Source organism: Laccaria bicolor, genomic scaffold (genome assembly GCF_000143565.1).
Source record: "Laccaria bicolor S238N-H82 LACBIscaffold_24 genomic scaffold, whole genome shotgun sequence".
Taxonomy (NCBI): Eukaryota; Fungi; Basidiomycota; class Agaricomycetes; order Agaricales; family Hydnangiaceae; genus Laccaria; species Laccaria bicolor.
This window is the reverse complement of record NW_001889895.1, coordinates 424,448-442,643: the sequence shown is the minus strand read 5'-3', so window position 1 is coordinate 442,643 and position 18,196 is coordinate 424,448. Positions and strand designations below refer to the sequence as shown.

Sequence of the window (18,196 nt, the reverse complement as noted above, 5' to 3'; positions counted from 1 at the left end):
TTCAGATCCTTCAGTTTGAAAAGTGTTGTTTGTACCATATAGGCCAATTTCTTTCCCAGACTAATCATTTACAGGCACAATGCGAAGCACGATCTGCTGGACTAGCCAGTAAGTTATTCTCATTGGTCCTCCAAGTCAAGGTAATCTTGAATCATATATGATATTTCCAGAATGGGTTTTTGCAGAGTTGATGAGCTGGATGGAGGCATATTGCAACCATACAATCTATGCTCAGCCATGGCAGTAAGCCCATTTCACCATCATCAGGGTTCTTACTAAACTTCAAGACCTACTTACTAGCCTGGAGACACTATCATACTGCAAACCATCATGGGAGGTGACCAAAGGGTTTTCCACCAAATGGAGATTCCATCCAATGAATTGCGAGCTGTGTGGAACATGACAGGCTCTGACCAATGCTTGGCTTTGTGTAAGTATAATTTTTTGTATCCAACATCAATACCTGAGCACCAAATCAGGCACTGTGGACCCCAAGAAGCCAAAATTGAAGCAGTTTAATCCTGTGGTGAATCTTGTAGTGAAGTTTGTGTTTTCAGTCTTTCACCATGGTCATGAATGACACCACCATCTACAGAGATTTTTTTGCCTGTGGCCCCCCTGTAATGCTTCAAGCATTTGTTGTTCCTCCTTCCAAATATTATGGTCAGTCAAATTCACCTCACTTAACATCTATTACAATGAAATTGTAGAACAACAACCTATTGATACTAGCACTCTCCTCCAGCCACTGTTTATTGATGCAGGTACCTCTAAACCTGCACCTATCAATGTTGGGAAATTAACCAAACCGGTAGGAGAGGTCATTGTTTCATCTATGTTTGCAGAATTGATAATTTTATAACTGTAGATTACTGCTTTCCGTCTCTATAGTGACATGTCTGGTAAAATAGTTTTGGAAAAAGAGTAGGAGTCAGAGTCTAAGACAGGTGATGTTATTGCTTCAAAGTACTTATGAAATTCCATATGCCAGCATTGATCTGCTATTATGGGTTTAGTAGGAAAAAATCATTTAATGCAATAACTAGTAATTGTATCCCACCAAATATCCAACAATTGCGAGCACTCCTTGCACTAATACAAAAAGATTAGTACGTAAGAGACTGATGATGTCACACTAGGTTATAGGGGTGGAGAAATGCCTAGAAATGAGATCTCCTACAAGTCAACCTCATCATTGCCTCATCAAGTTCATGTTCTTATCTCCATCTATCAATAAGGTTCTCTCTTCCAATCATGCTTGCACCACATAATCTGTGTGTTGCCTACTTGCCGGAAGTATCAAAAGACTGCTATAGTAATGCAAGAAAAACAAAGCGAGGTTTTTTTTTTGGTAACAGCTGAATATTGTTATTTGGAATTGACAACACGTTTTATCTCTAGACCTCAGTCGAGCTGTTCCCGCACATCAGGATTCAGCCTACCGTGTTGCCTCGGAAAAAAAAATAGGACGTGAAGCGAAATCTTTTTGCGTGTTCAAGTTCAAAAAAGCCAATCGATTTTTTTCTGCGCCGCTGAACAACATACCTCAGCAGGAACCTCATCGGCCGTCTCATCACCGCCTCTAATACCACCTCTGCCTCAGGGCACACACGCCATCCTTCGTTTATTCCTGACTTTACCGATCGGCCTATATTTAACAGGCAACTCGACTTTTTAAACACGGCACTACCCTTGATTCCGATACAATTTTTACCATTTCACTTGAGCACATTTCATTGATTCGATCGATTGATCCATGTTAATGAACGTGGAGAAGGGGTGGCGTTGGTAGGTAGATAAGAACATATGAAGTATATGAAGGGGTATTCAGTATTTTAATTGCTGAGGTTCGAGGGACTGGTTGGAAGATGGCGGAAAGTCTGGGGAATATTGACTGGCATATTACATGGCATTAAAATAAAATATCGCGAAAGGCTACTAATTAGTGGGTTGTTGAGTTCGGAAAAAAAGATCTACTGCCGTTAGACTTCCGATCTCGTCCCTTTTAGTCAGAAAAACCTGCTGGAAGTTGTAACTTGGAGGAGTGGCGTTTCAACAGAGGCCATCTACAATCTCGTAGCAAGTATCATCGCACTTGAGGTGGACGATACGCAATGACCGCCATTCCAAGGTTTGAGTATCAAACATCAAGGTTGCGTCAAATCGTGTAGCTTGTTATTCTACTTTTTCGACCTGTCAACCAACGAGGTTTTCATTTCCTTCAAATGCATGAGTCTACCTGGAAGACGATTGATCATGAAGCTGAAAAGAAAGATTGAACTGCGAAATCTCCGAAAGAACGATAACGCTCTTACCGGCCGGAATCAACCACTGCCCCAGTGCTACCTTACCTGACCTTACCTTGAATCGCGACGATGCGATACGTTGCCGCGCGGGGCGAGGAAGGAGATACACAGACGGCCCGATGTCGATACATTACAACGCAAGGCAACCCGGAAGTAACCCTGAATCTGAAAGAAATGAAATCCACGCCTATAGATACTCGATTCGTCACTCACCACACATACGTATCAGGATACATACATTCTTTCACCTTCCATCCAGCCTTCAGGAAACCTGTCAGCAACCCGCACAATCGCCTGATAATAGATACTATTTACCCACCAAGATCTATATCTTCCACTCCTCGCTTGCGTCGCACAGAAGCAGAATTCGATGGAGAACCAAATCGATATCGCGATTACTCACATCCTCACTCACCAAAAAAAACGACCCAAATAGTCAATACCACGTCCAAGACGAGGTAGCGCCCAGGGAGGGTAGCAAGCTCGGATCAATCGCAAGCCTGCAACGATCCAAAGTTTCCCCGAAATCGCGTCATAGGTCATGATTGAAGGGACTCGCCAGTTTACTGGGGTAAGCGGCGGTCCTGAACCATCATCAACATCTCATCATCATAATGGACTCGGAGTCGGCTTTCAACATGGTTACGACCCTCAGAAGACGCCCCGCCGGCGGTCCAGCAGATTCCGCAAGGGTTGTACAGTAATTTGAAACCTCGGATCCCAGCATGCCCACGGGTTGGCCGTTGAGAACTCTTTCACAACTTGAGCGGAGAGTCGGGCCGTTGATTTATGGAAGCCTGGACAATCTCCACCGTTCGTGGTTGACAAAGTTCTCCACAGACCATCCCAGAGGACATGTCAAGAGAGTGTAGATTGTACGGGCGAGATGACGGATTTTGCCTGGTTATTCAAGAAGATATTAGATAACGCTAGTGCTGTGGCGAGAGGCTTCGAGATATGTTGTTATCTGAATTCATGCAGTTCAGTACCCACGTTACATAGAAAAACTGTCTTACGAAGCTCTTTTCATTTGAAATGATGTACGGGCGGCGTCATGGGGCCGCCCTTTCCTCATGCGTGAGTTCGTGTGTATGGAGATCCCAGTAGATCTGAGACGGCCGACTGGTACTTCGACCGAGACAGGTGGGCGGTCGCCCGTCTTCTAGAAGTTCAAAAAAAAAAAAAAAAAAAAAGAGTGGTCGGATTCAAGTCGGATTCATAGAAAACAGGAGTACACAATCTGGACATGTAAACATCGTGAATGCGACGATTAACGCTGATTAAAATTGCAAGTTGACCTTGTGCGACATGTCAAGAATTTTTTCTCATTCAGGTTTCTGTATCTGGACATTTGCGGTTGAGGTATAATCTCTTGCTCTTGCGATACGTTTGCGCCCGAGCTGCAACTTGAAAGTTGTAAGCAGCAGGGGTACAATGGCAACGTGGTGGGGAAAGAAAACATAGCGAGCATGGCGAAAACGAGCCGAAAGTTCCTTGAAAGTTCGATTGGCTGAGCGTTATGCGATATGTTGTGTATTTTGGAAACTTGCGACGCTGTGGAGGCATAATGTCTTGCTCTCCCTATACGTTGGCGCTCGAGTTGCAAGTTGCAGGTACCGTGCGGGGTACAACAACGTGGTGGCACTGGGAAAGCAAAACTAGGGGAGCATGGCGAAAACGAGCCGAAGGTCCCTTGGAATTTCAATTGGCTTGAGCGGAAAGGCACCGCGCACTGACGCCGAAAAAATGCTGTTGTCAAGCTGTTGTACAACTTGTAGAGGAGGCGCTGGCGAAGGCGCCAGTGCAAAAAAAATACAACACCTATCCAAAAAAAAAAAAACGAAAAAGGGAAAAAGCCGAGTAAGTAGACGCCCTCCCCAAATCCTTACCTACTACGCACACTTGAGTTGAGTTGTTAAAATAAAAGATTAAAACTTGACGCCGAGTCGCGATCGAGGCACGTTGAATTCGAAGTTCGCCTTCATCTAGTATGTACGATAATAAGATGGGGAAGATAGAGGAGGGAAAAGGGAGAGGATTTAGTAGAGGAGAGGGGAAAAGACGAATCTAACTGTAGCCTGTGTCTAGATTGTCTCCTGGGAACGGGGAAGGGAGATGGAGAGAGAGGTCAAGTCAATGTGAGACGAGGCAGAGGAAGAAGAGAGAGGGGAAAAGAGGGGAAGAGGGGAAAGAAAAGAGGAAAAGAGACGAGAAAGATGAAATCCGGGGTACAACAAACTATACGAGCTAACCGATGATTTTTGATTGGATTGGGGGAAGGTGAATGTAATAGGTAAGGGAGAGTGGCACGTCTTCATGTACGTATGTTATTATAGCGTACGGAAGAGGGAGGATGAGGGGATGCCAAATGAAAATACGAAGTATGCAAATAAAATGGAAATGGAATATAGTATCGTCTCGGGCTGGTGGTGATAGAAGTAAAAAAAATCAAACCTAAAATAAATAAGATGACGGGGGACGAAGGACGAAAGAAAGAAACCGAGGTAATACAATACCCACAACCCACTCTATCTCCCACCCTCAAACCACCCACCAAGATAATAAACCCACCAAACAGAAACCCCAGAATAAAATGTAAAGATTGAGAGACCATGGCGTTCCTGATGCTGATGCTAATGCTAATGTTGTCTTCTTGTCCTCTAGAGAAATCTCCCGTCCGTCTTCTGGAGTCGAGGTTGACTCGTCCACAAGCGAAGACTCTTGTCCACCCTCACCCTCCCGACCACCCTCCTCCTCCCCCTCAACAAAAGCATCAGGACCGCCAAACCGTCACGACGCAGAAGGAACCAACAAAGGGCTCGGGCTCGACGACGAAGGACTACTGCTGAACCCCTTACATGACCCATTACTCCCATTCCCATTCCCAGGCTTACACAAAGACAAAGAGGAGGAAGAAGACGAAGGGGGAGGACTGCGTCGCTTGAAACAAATAGGCGCATGTAGCGCCCCCGTCCCCGGGGAAGCAGGCGCGGATGCAGCTTTAATTTTGAGGTTGGTGGTGGGTGGTGGGGGAGAGGATGGGAGCTGAGGAAGAATGGAAATTGGGGGGATGGTGGTGAGTTGGGGTTTCGTGGCTACGTAAGAGAGGGACGGAGGAAGGGCAAGGGGGGGTGATGGCTCTGGTGAGCGATTCGTTGTTGGTTTTTCTGGAACCGGCGCAGCAACATTCGACGACTTCGGTACCTCCTCCTCCTCCTCTTCCTTCTTCCCCTCCTCCTCCTCCTCCTCCTCATCGTCAAGTTCAATCTCAATATCATTAACCACAATAAAATTCCTCTTCTTCCTCTGAGGTTTAAGCGGTGGAACGATATTTCCCAGGGACGAAGGACCAAGCGACAAAGGCGAGGGAGGGACCAAATTCGGTGAAGGTACCGCGTGAAGCCTCATGGACATCGTCATCGCCAGGGAGGGGTGTATCCCCGGTTGTGGTTCATCTGAAGCCAAACCCGAAGTTGTGGAAGAAGGGAAAGTGGGAAAATACGAATCGTTTCCTCCATGTTTATTGCTAAACTGATGCCCAGGAGAGATAGAAGGAATAGGAATAGGAGACCGCGCTTTGATAGGCGGTGGCAACCTCAACGAAGGCGGCTCAGGCGAACAAGACGACGCGCGCGATACGGGGCTACTATCCAACGACGCATTCGTCAGAGAAGGCGTAGGCGGGTCCACGTCTGAATGTAAATCCGGTGAAGGCGATCGGGAGGGTGAGGGTGGGTTAGAAGGATACGGGGAGGTAGGCGGTGTATCTAACAACGGCAGAAACGCGAATCGTGGTTTTTGGCGTTGCGGGGTTGGGCGTGCGGGGAGGAGGTGGGCGAGGTGGGGTGGGTGCCATTGCTGTGGGGCTGGAGGCGCTTGTCTGGTGCTGGGTGGTGGTGAGAAGCGGGAGGACCAGTTGGGTGTGGGTGAGGGTGAGGTGACGGGTGAGGAGCTTTGCGACGATGAGGAGGATGATGAGTCACTGTTGTTTTCTGCTAGGAGGGGTAAGAGCCCGATGGGTACGGCGGAGAGGTAGTGTGATCCTGCCCTGCCCGAGAGCGGGTCTGCTGGCTGGTTTGCGTGTGGGAGTGAGCGTTGGATTTCTTTGAGCTCGAGGAGGTCCCTGGTACTCTTTAGTTAACAGCTTGTCCAATGGAAGGAAGGAAGGAGAGAAGAAGCAGTGCCGCCGAATTAGCGACTTACTGATATGACAGCTTTCGAGCGGGTTCGGTAGGGGTACGATCCCACTCGTCCGCTGTATACACCTGTTCACAGATTTGCGCTCCAAAAGCCACGCTTTTGTGTGACTGGGTACACTCTATCCCGGGACTCGGCGAGGGAGAGTGCTGCCACTTTAAACATCCCTTCATGATAGCTGCACACGACACAAGTCTGGGGTAGACGGAGGGGGCGTTTGTCGAGCTGTTGATGAGAACGAGGAAGCCAGATTGTTATAAGTGAGGGGACGAAACAAGACAAGCAAGTAGTAAAGCCAGTTGTGCACTGGGCGAGAAAGTTAAAAAATGACCCGTGCACAACTGGTGCTTAAAGATGGCCTCCCGATCACTTCCGCAATCCCGTACAACTCCGGCTCTCTCCCCAGACCACTTCAAGCTTCTTGCTTCTTGCCCATCGACATCCATTTACCTTGCCACGCCCACGCCCTTTTTTCTCATGACTGCCTGCCTGCCACTCTTTTTAAGTTTCTGCATATATTGGCTATCACGTGCACTGCTTGAAACATACATAACATCTCTTGGCGGTGTTGTTGCTGTTGTTGTGCAAAATTGACTGCACCCTTGACCGTCCCCCCGAACTCAATCAAGCTGTGGTTGTGCTGATCAGAGTCTCGCGAGAATTATCCTGTCAATGTCATTCTACCTACCCACCCTCAAAGCTCATTCGGTCTCCAATCCGAAAAAAAAAAATCTTGAACATGCACACGACCTTACCACGCCTAGCACTCGGCCGTCCATCCACCCACGTCCGGCCTATTGTTTGATACCCATTCAATTTTCGAGAGTGTACCCCGTGACCCCCCACTCACTGAAATTCCCACTACGTGCGTTATTATCGCCCTTATCACCACTTTTGCATATGCATGATGTAAAAAACGGCACAGCGGCTCTCACAGTTACGGACCGATGTAGGGATCCCAAGCTTTCAGTACTTTCAGTTTCAGGATGGATCATGCTTTGTTTTATTGCAGGCGGCACTCCTGGAAGAAAAAAAATAATTTTTGTAGCGTCACGGGTTTCGCTCGGTCCTAACTTAATTTCAATTTCAATTTCATACGCCATACGTGGGGCAAGCAATCCGCAAAAAGCTCTCTCCATTCATTTCATTTCCAGCCTGGGAGCCTCGCACGACTTTGCTTGACACTACCCCACCCCACCCTTGGAGCTTGGCCCCTTCAGGCACTTGTACGCCCTCATGCGGAACACAACCACACCACGCTGTCCACTCACAAAGAAACCATCTCTGTCGAGTGAACTCGGTGCATCCGCTCAAGTCGCTTATGAGCTAATCATTCGCGCCATCCACGGCGCGCTACACACAATCGAATCCAAATTCCAAGGTGTCATTTCTTTCACTAGGCCTTGGTGGGGAACGCGCGCCAATCCGTCAAGATAAGATCGTGGCTGTAATCCTGGGATGTTTTCTGACAATCGTCCTAACCCCAAACCGAGGACAGACCCAAGGGCTATAAGCTCACAACACAAGATAACGACCACAAACACCGAAGTCGACCGTACGCAACTCCCACGCGCGTCATTTGCGCGTCATTGCAATCTGCTCTCCGAGCACAGCTCGGAGGGAATACGTCCGTCCAAGGTGCATGCACTGGAGGACGCACTGGTTAAGAACTCGAAATGACTCGTAAACCGTCGGTCCTTCCCACAAAGTCAAGAGCTTGACGTCAATACGTTTATACATCTGTGACAGTTCATAGATGTGTCCTCCTCTTGGTAAAATATGTCCGGGGAGCATGCATTCACTGGAGGACCTCCAGACATACTCATCGGTCTACTTGAAATGACTCGTAAATCGTCGCTTCTTCCCACCAGGTCAAGAGCTTGACGTCTATACGTTTACAGATATGCATCTATGGCAGTCGCATCCCTGGCGTTCATAGATGTGTCGTCCTAAATTTGATTTTGTAGATCCTCTACACCAGCTTCTGTTCTCTCGCATCTTCTAGATACTGTCAAATTGAAGGAGCGCGTCCGAGTCCGGAGCGCCCCGAAGCAGCACATATCCCCAGGCAGCGCACCAAAGAGCATCCCCAGGCAGCGCCTCGAAGGTGATGCATCACCTTCACTCTACATACTACCATGAATCTGATGTCGGGCACAAAGCCAGGAGCTTGACGTCATCAAATACGTCTCCATCATGTGATACTGACAACCCTTGGCGTTCTTGCAGCCAAGTGCATTCTCCCCTACTACTTTTGCAGATCTTCTGTACACTCCACATCTTGGGATTGGATCGACCCCCTAGCCAAGCTGGATGAAAGATTCTCCGAGTCGTAATGCACGACTTGGTAAGTCTTCCATCTTCCATATCGCGCGTCATGTTGATCATGCGGTGCCGAGTTCTAATCACAAGCAAGCAACCGCGGTTCGGCGCGCAAGTAAATGTTAAGTAGGCGTGTGTACTACTGAACAATCCGGATTTATCAGTTCGCAGATGCGCTTTTAAATTTATTCGTTGGGCGGTGCAGTCTTTCACTTTACTCACAGTATAACCTGCTCAGTGTGCAATTATATGGATTGTTTAACGTCTTGTCAGGATTTTTGGGGTCAACGTTTCAACGCGGATCCGTTCCGAGAGCCATTTTCCAAGCAAACGCCCCAAGTCCGGATTCCTTTGGCTTGTAAGTTGTAGGATCTTCCTTCTACGCCAGGCTCCACATGTTAAAGATCCTAACCAAACACGCCAAGCTGGATGTAGTGTTTACCAGTGCCAGTCGTCATCCTTCTTCCCATGTTCACCCACGTCTGCTCGCCGAGCTCGTCATGATCAAGTTAACCGCAGCAAGCGTGAGTCAAATATGTATTTCTACATCTCACAGACCCCACACCCACGCCTCAATTTTAAATTTATTCGGTAAGTTCCACCTTGCTCATCTTAATTCGACAATGACGCCTGGGCTTGTGGACGTTTGCAGAGGCGGTTTGAAGGTAACATGAGAAACTAGCCAAAAAAAAAAAACGTCCCGCCAAGCTTCCCCACCCACTGCGCGCAGCCTACAGAATTATAGACTCCAGACAGCACCGAATATGTGGACGAGCCTGTGGGCTCGAACTGCGTACATACCAATCAAGAAAATTGATCTTTCTCCATGCATAGTTCTTTGATACATATACTTTGATAATTATAATGCCTAAATGGATGCATAGTCGTCGTTTGGCTTTGGGAATGGGAATTGCCCATGTTCGACATGTGAAGTCTAAAAATAGTTCTATGCCCTGCAGATTCTCCTTCATCTCCCAAAAATGCCGAACAGTTTTGGATGCTGGTTTATCTATTCTCCATTTTTTTTGGGTGCCGGTCCACATATAACCCTACATATCTGTTGTTATCCCAAGTGATACTTATATGGATGTACTTTCCTCGAGTCGTAAAAACACACTGCACAACTTGAATTCTCACTCCCATAAATGCCGAGTGTGTCACGATCAACCACGGTTTGGCGCGTAATCGCGAAAGTTGGACCCCATTTCCCTGTGAATATTAATCCCTGAGCAATAGAATGAACGCAGCAAATTCACAGACATGTGGCCGACTGCCTATGCGCATACTACACGCTGCAGCGCCCGCACCGCACTGTGCTGTGGGTGTGGGCGTGGTTACCCACATCCAAGTTCTTCCTTCATTCTTCCCAACCTGTACTCGAGCACACGCCGACTAGGTACTCAGTACCTACCCTTTTTTGAGGTCCCCTGACTTCACATGCCACTAGTGATAGACATCTTTTTCATCATTCGTTCGTTCGTGAGCCTGAGAGAGCCCAGAGATAAATCAGGATACACTTCCTCGTACCAAAGAATCGAAATGACTTCATTTACCCGCGCTGTCGCCTCGTCACGGTAAGTATTTTCGCAAGAATCCTCACTCGAATGATAATCATAAGATTGTAATTGGAACGACAGCGGGACTCCGGTTTCTAGCCTACCATCCGAGTTTTTCCTTTAGCTTCCAGACCCGAATTACCCACTCGCGGTTGGGTCTTTTTTTATATATAGCAATCCATGATGAGGGCAGTCTACTGGTGTTTGTAGCTGCTATTACATAATAGCAGGTGGCTATGTGCTTATGTGATAGCAGGTGGCTATGCTTTTGCTTATGTGATAGCAGGTGGCTATGCTTTTGCTTATGTGATAGCAATAATCTCCAGCCTGCTTCTGTAATACTTGCCCTCTCTGCAGTCTTCCACTACATTTTTACATCATATAAAATCGACATTATACTGAGATTATTACATGAGTATGAGCTACCAAATTTTTATGCATTTTACTGTTAAAAAAATTGTTAAATCAGCAACATCAGTTGAAATTGACATTTTTGAATTCTGAACTTGCTACTGTGCCATTTTTATCAATTCAACAGTCACAGGTCATAGGCCATTTACAACTACCAAAATGGCATGTGGGGTTATGGCAATTTTTGGTCAACTGCCAAAACAACTGGAAAAATTGTAAAGAAATCCCATAGAAATAACCCTGAGAAATCCAACAGACATTTCTCATGTTTTGGATGAAATTAACTCCTGAGTACAAGAATTTTGAAGTCTTGAAATAAAAGAGTAATACCTCATTGCTTTGATAAACATAATTTTAAATTGTGGCTTGTTAATCTTCTGAAATTTCAACTGAAGCTTTGGATAGATTATGTCTTTCTGTGTAAGATATTTTCAAGCACTTGCATAAGTCTTACACTTGACTGTATCACCCAGAAAATTTTACCCTATCTAATGGAAAGAATATTGTACAGCTGGTGTGTCCCTTGTTTTTTTCTCCTTGTTTAGATGGTTGTATGATTATCTGGGATGGAGATTCTGATGACTTCTAGTTGTTTACAAAGGTTATGCATGAGAGAAAAACCAAGATCCAGAGCAAAGCTGCAATTATATGGAATGGTAATCATGCAAAGGGAAATGGGATGAGATTTTTCATTTTATAGCATTGCATGTCATAGTTTCACACATGAAAACTACTGTAAGTTATCATCAAACTTTCAAAAACAAAATCACAATGCCAGGTTGTAGATGTACAAAGAAAGAATCCTGTTTGGTCAAAACTAAGTAATTCAACATCAAAGTGGAAGTGCTTCACATGCACCCCACCAAAAAAAAAAAGGGTTAATTACTCCAACCTACATCCTTGAAAGTGCTCCAGAGCTGCCCAGATGTAGGTGGAAATGGAAGGATGGGCTAGTAGTTTACAGCTCATGTATAGAAGATAAGATAAGATAAGAAATATTCTCTTTTCTTTCGCTTTTTTCCTCTTTTTATTTTATTTTATTTTATTTATGTAATAGCAGCTACAAACACCAGTACCCTGCCATGATGAGGCTACCCGTGTGCAAAATGTCCTGCATTCCTCATCCAGATCCATTTCCTTTCTTTTTTTGGGTTCGCCTGTGGTCGGCACCGAGTTAGCCTCCGAGTCGCATGTAGGTCAGCAGATAGTAATACGCCGCGCTCTGAGATTGTGGACATGTTTGCTTCGAGTTCCTCTACTCAATTTATTTTGAAACGCCAACCGAGTCGCTGTTTCGTATATTTGCCGGTGAGAACCACATACTTACATTACCGTCCGAGGGTCGGTGGGGGTGACTAAGTATCGGCATTATTTGTGTCCCGCAGAGTAAGTGGGTGTGCATGCGAGCTGCGAAGAGTGCGGCCCATAGTATTATCAGTTCAAGTTGGCCGAGACGTCCGAACGCTTAAGTTGTGTTGCATTTCTTTTTCTTCTTTTTATGGGTTTTTGTTCACTGATCGCGTCTGGATTGCATTTTTATAAGTACACACAACGCCCATGCAGATTCTTGAAAGCGGCATTACTTTTTGTCCCTGGCACTTGAGTTTCCCCGTGTTTCATGTCGAAATTTGTTAAGAGCCTTATTGGTGGTTGAAGATGGTCTCCAGCCCCAGCCTGAGGGTAAGTAAGGTGACTTAGTTGATCTGTTTGTTTTCTTCCGCCTTTCGAGTTCAAATTGGTGATTACCGCGAGCGGGAGTAAAATTCCCTTGATGCGACGAAGGATGGGAAAAAAGTGAATGCATCTGGGGCACTCCTTGGAGTAGAAGTCAAGATAAGGTCACGTTTCCACTTCATGTTCCCAATCAAGTCGCACTGTCCGTTTTGGTTTTTTCTACGTATTTGACTGAACATAGTACATACAAGTTACGGATGTATTCTGAGTTCGAGAAAATCTAGAAGATGTTTAACTGCCAGGCTGAACCCTAGTGCTTGCACCACTTCCCTTGATATCCCTTGGAATTCACAAGAACCCACCTAAAAATGCACGTTTTCTGACTCAATTTAATTTAACCCACCGTCATAGCAATATCAAAGGAGCTGCCAGTGAGCATTGAGCTAATTTTGACAAGACGTGTGACCATGCTTGTTCCTCTCAATCTACGCTTGAAGCACTTGAGTAAAAGAACACAAACGTTCACGTATTTTTGACTTGACATTTTCTCGTAAAACGCTGCTCACCGACGCCCGACGATGAAGAGCAGTTGGGAGCTGGGTCGAAAGCGGGAAGCGAATTGTATGAACTTGTTCGGGGAATGCCGAAAACTTGAACTCCTCCCAACCTCCACCAACCAACGTGCGCCTATCATTAAGCACTTGCCCTCGAGGGTGGGCCCCTGGCCCTCCATTTTTGCAAACCTTGACATGACATGTCAATGTCCCTGATGATAAGCTTATGCTCAGTTCAGGTTCAAAGGTCCATGTCTGGACCGTTTCCTCCGTCGGACTTGCAGTATCTCGACTGTTTGAAAAGAAATAACAGGTCTTGTCAAGCGACAAAAAAATACGGCCTCTCTTCGATGTTGGTATGATCGCAATCCTTCACCGTTCTTTGGTCAACTTCATGCTGGTTGCTTGATTGCGCCCGCTAATCTGGAACGCTGCGCTATCTTGCCTATGAGCCTTCCGGAATTGACATGTCTCTGCTCCCCTGGCACTACAAGACTGGAGCTTAAAATGTCTTGATCAGGGACATTTCCCCACATCCACTGGATCTGCGGTTTATCCCATCGGTCATCGTTGCGGTATGCATTCTTATGAACAAACAGATACATCGAAGGCTCTTCGTTTGTGTTACAATTCCCTCGCAGGCTTTCTGATTGTCATTGAAGGTTATCTCGTCAGATAACACCTTGACAGTCCAGTGGCCTGGGCTGTCGCAGTGCCCACTTGCGACCGCACTGTACCTGTGGAGTTAGGAACGTTGCTGATTCATTCTCAAGTGCTCTTTAGCCACATCTTGAAAGGCTCACACCTGTTTTTGAAGTCTACCAGGTGGGGCTATGAACTCAATTTGTTCATGCCCCCTGAACTCTTCCAGAAACTTGAAGAAAGTCTGCTTATTCGAAAATAACCAGCTCATTAGGTGAAGAGACATAATATCTGTTCACTCTCTTCCGTAAATGTCCGGTAACAACTTCTTTATATCCAGACGTGTCCTGCATCAAAAAATATGTGCACAACGAGTGCGCAGCGTGCCGCAACAAGCTGGCTTATCGGGCTATGTTTAGGGTTTTTACCCGCAAGAACCATGTTCGCGTGATCATCAAGACGAAGATTGTAGACTTCACCACTGGCCTCCGAAGGCCTTCAAAACTTCCGGAATTATTTCATCCTCGCAAATGATCTATCTCATGAGGACCCCACGACGAAAGCCGACCGTCTATCATTGCGGGATCGCGGTTATCTTCCCTCCAATTCAGACTAACCCTGCCGGTTTCGGCTACTTTCTGGGGCATGAGAATCACTCTGGATGGTCTCCAAAAACAGCAAATATCTTATGTGCCTTATGGGTCAATAAATCGCGTCGGCTCCCCGCACCGACCTAATTAGGGGACGTCAAGAAAAGATTTATTGTTCGCGATAGTTTGACTTCAAGATATGCCACTACTACTACGAGTCAAAGTTCTACAGCTTCCCCAACTGCAAATTCCTTCTCACGGTATATTGAGTTCAAAAAAAAGCCACATACTAGTAAATCCGTCGTTTAGTTTGAATCTCGGACACTGAGCGGCGTTGCGAATTCCCGCCCCAATTCTTTGGGCCGTTGTGGGTGCAATGATTGTTCAAGTCAACAACCGCGCATGCGCCTACCACGGCATTTGTTGAATAAATCGTGGAAACGTCTTGACTACGAATTGAGTTGAGTGGGGGACTTTGACGGAAAGTACAGGCGAAGGATCCGTGTGCGTCGTCATTCCCCAAGTCAGGTTTCAAGTTCGATGATTTAGCGACATTCGGCAACGATTGGTTCATCCCCTTGCGGCCATGATTTCCACCTTGGAGCTCCATGTGTCCTATTTTGCACAGCGCCATTGATATAGATTTATCAGTCTGCTCACACGAATAATCCATGTGATACGGCGATTTTTTGACAGCAAGTTCTTACCCGGTCTTGCTCGAGTGAGTTTCAAACAACTTAACACTGAAAAGTCTATTTAGCGTTCAGGGACGCCGGCAGAAAATACTTGCCTTTTTGACTCTAGTCGCCTGGCAGTAGCTGCAGAGCCGCTGAGAAACGGAACTAATCAATGGTGGGAGGGTATTTTAGCACCGCCTTTGCTCTTTGACATCATCTCAAGTTTCGCAGACTCTTTCAAGTATTTTCATAAATAAAGCGCCGTATTTTAAAAAATGCAGGGACAACTCACAAGGACAATCCAAATGACGGATCTCCTTTATTTTTGACGTGGAATCGACATTCAGTATGTCACCAATGTACTGGTACGCGCCGCTGATTCAGCCATGGGAACACTCACAGAAGGGTACGGATGGATCAACGAGAGAAACAGAGAAAAATGTGTAAGGTGGTCGCGCAATCCAATGTACTGGTACGCGCCGCCGGTTTAACCATGGGAACACTCACAGGATGGTACGGATGGATCAACGAGGGAAACAGAGAAAAATGTATGAGGCTGGCGCGCAATCCCATCGGTTCCGCGGCATATAAATACCTGCGTTCCTCGGATCAAGATTTGCCACAGAGGTTCCTCGAAATGAGCGCGCACTGTCAGTGATAGCGTGTGATTAGTACTGAGGTGTGCTGAATTTTCGGGCGAGTAGATATGCACGAAAGTATCTTCCCGATGATCGACTTGAATCCCAGAGCTTATCGAATCGATGGGTTTTCTGCGAATAGGCAGGATATAACTTCGCTGGGCCTGCAATCTAACAATCAAATTGAGAGCCTCAAGTATGCGGCGCGGCCTCGGCGCTATCGCTCCGTAAAATAAGGAGTACATAGTTAGCGTTTGAATCCGTGTTAGCGATTGTCACAAACTTACAGACAGCTGCGCCGATAAATCTCCGACGTGTGTATCTTGGTTGTGGATAGTTTGGACACAACAACACCTGCCGAATCACAGCAAGGGTGAGTTAGTAGTAATTCTTAGACCGCAAACCTGTGAAGGAGCAACGGTTCAGGTTCAGTGAAACGGCATGATCTATAATAGTAAAAGAAATTACCAGATGTTGCCTTACCGACATTATTAATGACAAGTTAGCGCTTTAAGACGCCGGTCGCTAGTGAGGGTGCTCGAATGCAGGGGAGACGAGTCCGATACTGTTGTTTCGGCGATATTTGCGTGTGAATTTTGGGAAGAGTGTGCAGCTTTGGTGTGAAGAGATTCGAGAAGATGTAAATGAGCCAACCAGATGGAACGTTGCTGTGCATAGACAGCGGAATGTGCTTGGAATGTGCAGTGCCAAGTCAGGAAGCCAGATAAATCCGAAGTCCGTCGAAGATGGTGTCCAGGATATCAGGTACCCCATAATTTTGATACCAACAAGTGGGAAAAAAGTACACAGGTGTCTGAGTTCGAGCGAATAGAAACAAATGTCATAGCTCCATGGAATCCGACGTCAACGGATAGGGTTGAGGATGAAGTAGAGCAATCGTGGGATGGCAAGGACAGCTGGGTTTACGCCTGGTGAGAAATTGAAGAAATGCCCTCAGAAAAAGAAACTCAACGGAGAAAATGGGTAAAAAATACAATTGCATGGACACTGTTCCGTATGCCACGTTGTTACAAGTTGTGCACAACAGCGCATCGCGGAGTTGTTGAGTTCATTGAGGGATCCCCAAGCGTCAAGATTGTTCCGCTGGAAATTCCGCCTTAAGGGTTAACGAACAAGAAAACTCAACAACACTTTTTTTTTCGTTGGGAGGTCAATAGAGAGACGGCGACTCCAATCGCTCGCCCAGTTGATGATGGATGCCACGGGGAGGAAGAAAGTGGTTGAGCGTCAGTTTCAACCTTCATTACGTAAGCACAAGAGTTGTTGACGTTGCATCGTCGTTGACAACGACTACACCCTCCTCGCCGTCGACCACTCGCTGACGAGCGTCCACCCGCCTCAATGCCTATCAAGCATCTTGAAAGTGAGAGTCGTCAACCATGACATGACATCTGGTTTGCTCAGTCAACCCAGCAAGACAAAGTTCGCTGACTTTTTTCCTGTGATACAGACTACCTCTTTGAACGAAAACACCTGCAAACTCTTCCGCTCTCCGTGCTCTCAGATTCCCGACTTGGTATCGATGCGTCCTATTACCTCCAACAACTGACGGACAACCCTCCTTCGAGGGAGCCCTTGCTCGCTGCCACTGGCGGTTTGCCTTTGGCGCTCACACAGCGCATCGAATCTGACCTGCGCGCCCTTGAAAAACTGCGGATTAAACCCGTTTTCGTTTTCCCTGGCCTTATCCCTAACAAGCGGTGGAAGCAGAACCATCATTTGGAGCATGCCGAGGCGTGCAGAGACCGACGTGACGCGTGGGCAAAATACGAGGCTGGTCAGGAGGAAGCCGCAACAAAATTGTTTGAGGGACGGAGTAGTTTCGCCCAGTGGGACCTCTGGAGGATGGTGCTTAGGATTTTCCGGCATAGGAACGTGGATTTCATCATTGCTCCCTATGTAGCTTGGGCTCAGGTATGCGGCCAATTCACCCTGTTAATTTGTTGATATTCTGACCTGTTGCTCGCCCCCTTTAGTTAATCTACCTCCAACGCCATTCCAAGTCGTACATACATGCCATCTACGGGCCCACGGATACCCTCCTCTACCCCAGCGTCGACAAGCTTATCACCTCTCTCGACTTAACCTCGGCCAGCCCCTCCTTTCAGTATACCTCAAAGCGGACTTTCCTACAAGACCTAGGAGTATCGGAGGATCAGTTTCTCGACATTGGTATTCTCGTTGGCTTTGATCACTCGCCGCCTTTCCCACCAACTATCCATGAACAAGCACTCAAAGCCACAGTCGACATGGTCAAGTACTACAAGTCGGGACACGCCGCAGTGTCCGCTTTCGCCGAACATCCCGCCGTAAAATCCATTCAATACTCGGACCACTATGCTCGGACACGTTCCATGATCAAATACTCTCTCATTCTCTCATCGGAAGGCACGGTTTTACCACTCCCACTGGCAATCACCTCTCCCGCTACCCACAGCCACCCAAACCACCATCCTCACCATCCGACCGCTGCAGACATTCCGCAGGATCTCCACGAGATATTCACCAATAGGTTGCCGGATGAGATATACTTTTATCTTTCTCGTGGGCTGTTAGGACCCCAGGCTCTCGTCTGGCTGACGAGCGGACAGATCATCGAGAACCCCCC

At 46.8% G+C, this 18,196-nt stretch overlaps 4 protein-coding genes across 4 annotated transcripts; 2 read left to right on the top strand and 2 right to left on the bottom strand.

Annotated features, from left to right (window-relative positions):
- Nucleotides 1–79: 79 nt before the first annotated feature.
- On the top strand, nt 80–928 carry LACBIDRAFT_329954 (uncharacterized protein; the record flags this gene model as incomplete). The annotated part of the gene is made up of 7 exons (XM_001884184.1): nt 80–108; nt 186–243; nt 301–430; nt 480–526; nt 558–663; nt 711–811; nt 869–928. The coding sequence occupies 7 exons, from the start codon at nt 80–82 to the stop codon at nt 926–928; spliced, it is 531 nt and encodes a 176-aa protein (XP_001884219.1).
- Nucleotides 929–2,180: 1,252 nt separating this feature from the next.
- Nucleotides 2,181–2,849, bottom strand: LACBIDRAFT_329953 (uncharacterized protein; the record flags this gene model as incomplete). The annotated part of the gene is made up of 4 exons (XM_001884090.1): nt 2,181–2,193; nt 2,362–2,493; nt 2,545–2,577; nt 2,722–2,849. The coding sequence occupies 4 exons, from the start codon at nt 2,847–2,849 to the stop codon at nt 2,181–2,183; spliced, it is 306 nt and encodes a 101-aa protein (XP_001884125.1).
- Nucleotides 2,850–4,671: 1,822 nt separating this feature from the next.
- LACBIDRAFT_294881 (uncharacterized protein) lies at nt 4,672–6,982 on the bottom strand (the record flags this gene model as incomplete). The annotated part of the gene is made up of 5 exons (XM_001884089.1): nt 4,672–4,760; nt 4,878–4,939; nt 5,201–6,429; nt 6,510–6,728; nt 6,954–6,982. 5 exons carry the CDS (start codon nt 6,980–6,982, stop codon nt 4,755–4,757), a joined length of 1,545 nt encoding a protein of 514 aa, XP_001884124.1. The 3' UTR covers nt 4,672–4,754.
- A 10,055-nt stretch (nt 6,983–17,037) lies between these two features.
- LACBIDRAFT_179906 (uncharacterized protein) lies at nt 17,038–17,502 on the top strand. Its single transcript, XM_001884183.1, has one exon. The coding sequence runs from the start codon at nt 17,315–17,317 to the stop codon at nt 17,489–17,491; it is 177 nt and encodes a 58-aa protein (XP_001884218.1). The 5' UTR covers nt 17,038–17,314; the 3' UTR covers nt 17,492–17,502.
- Nucleotides 17,503–18,196: the final 694 nt, after the last annotated feature.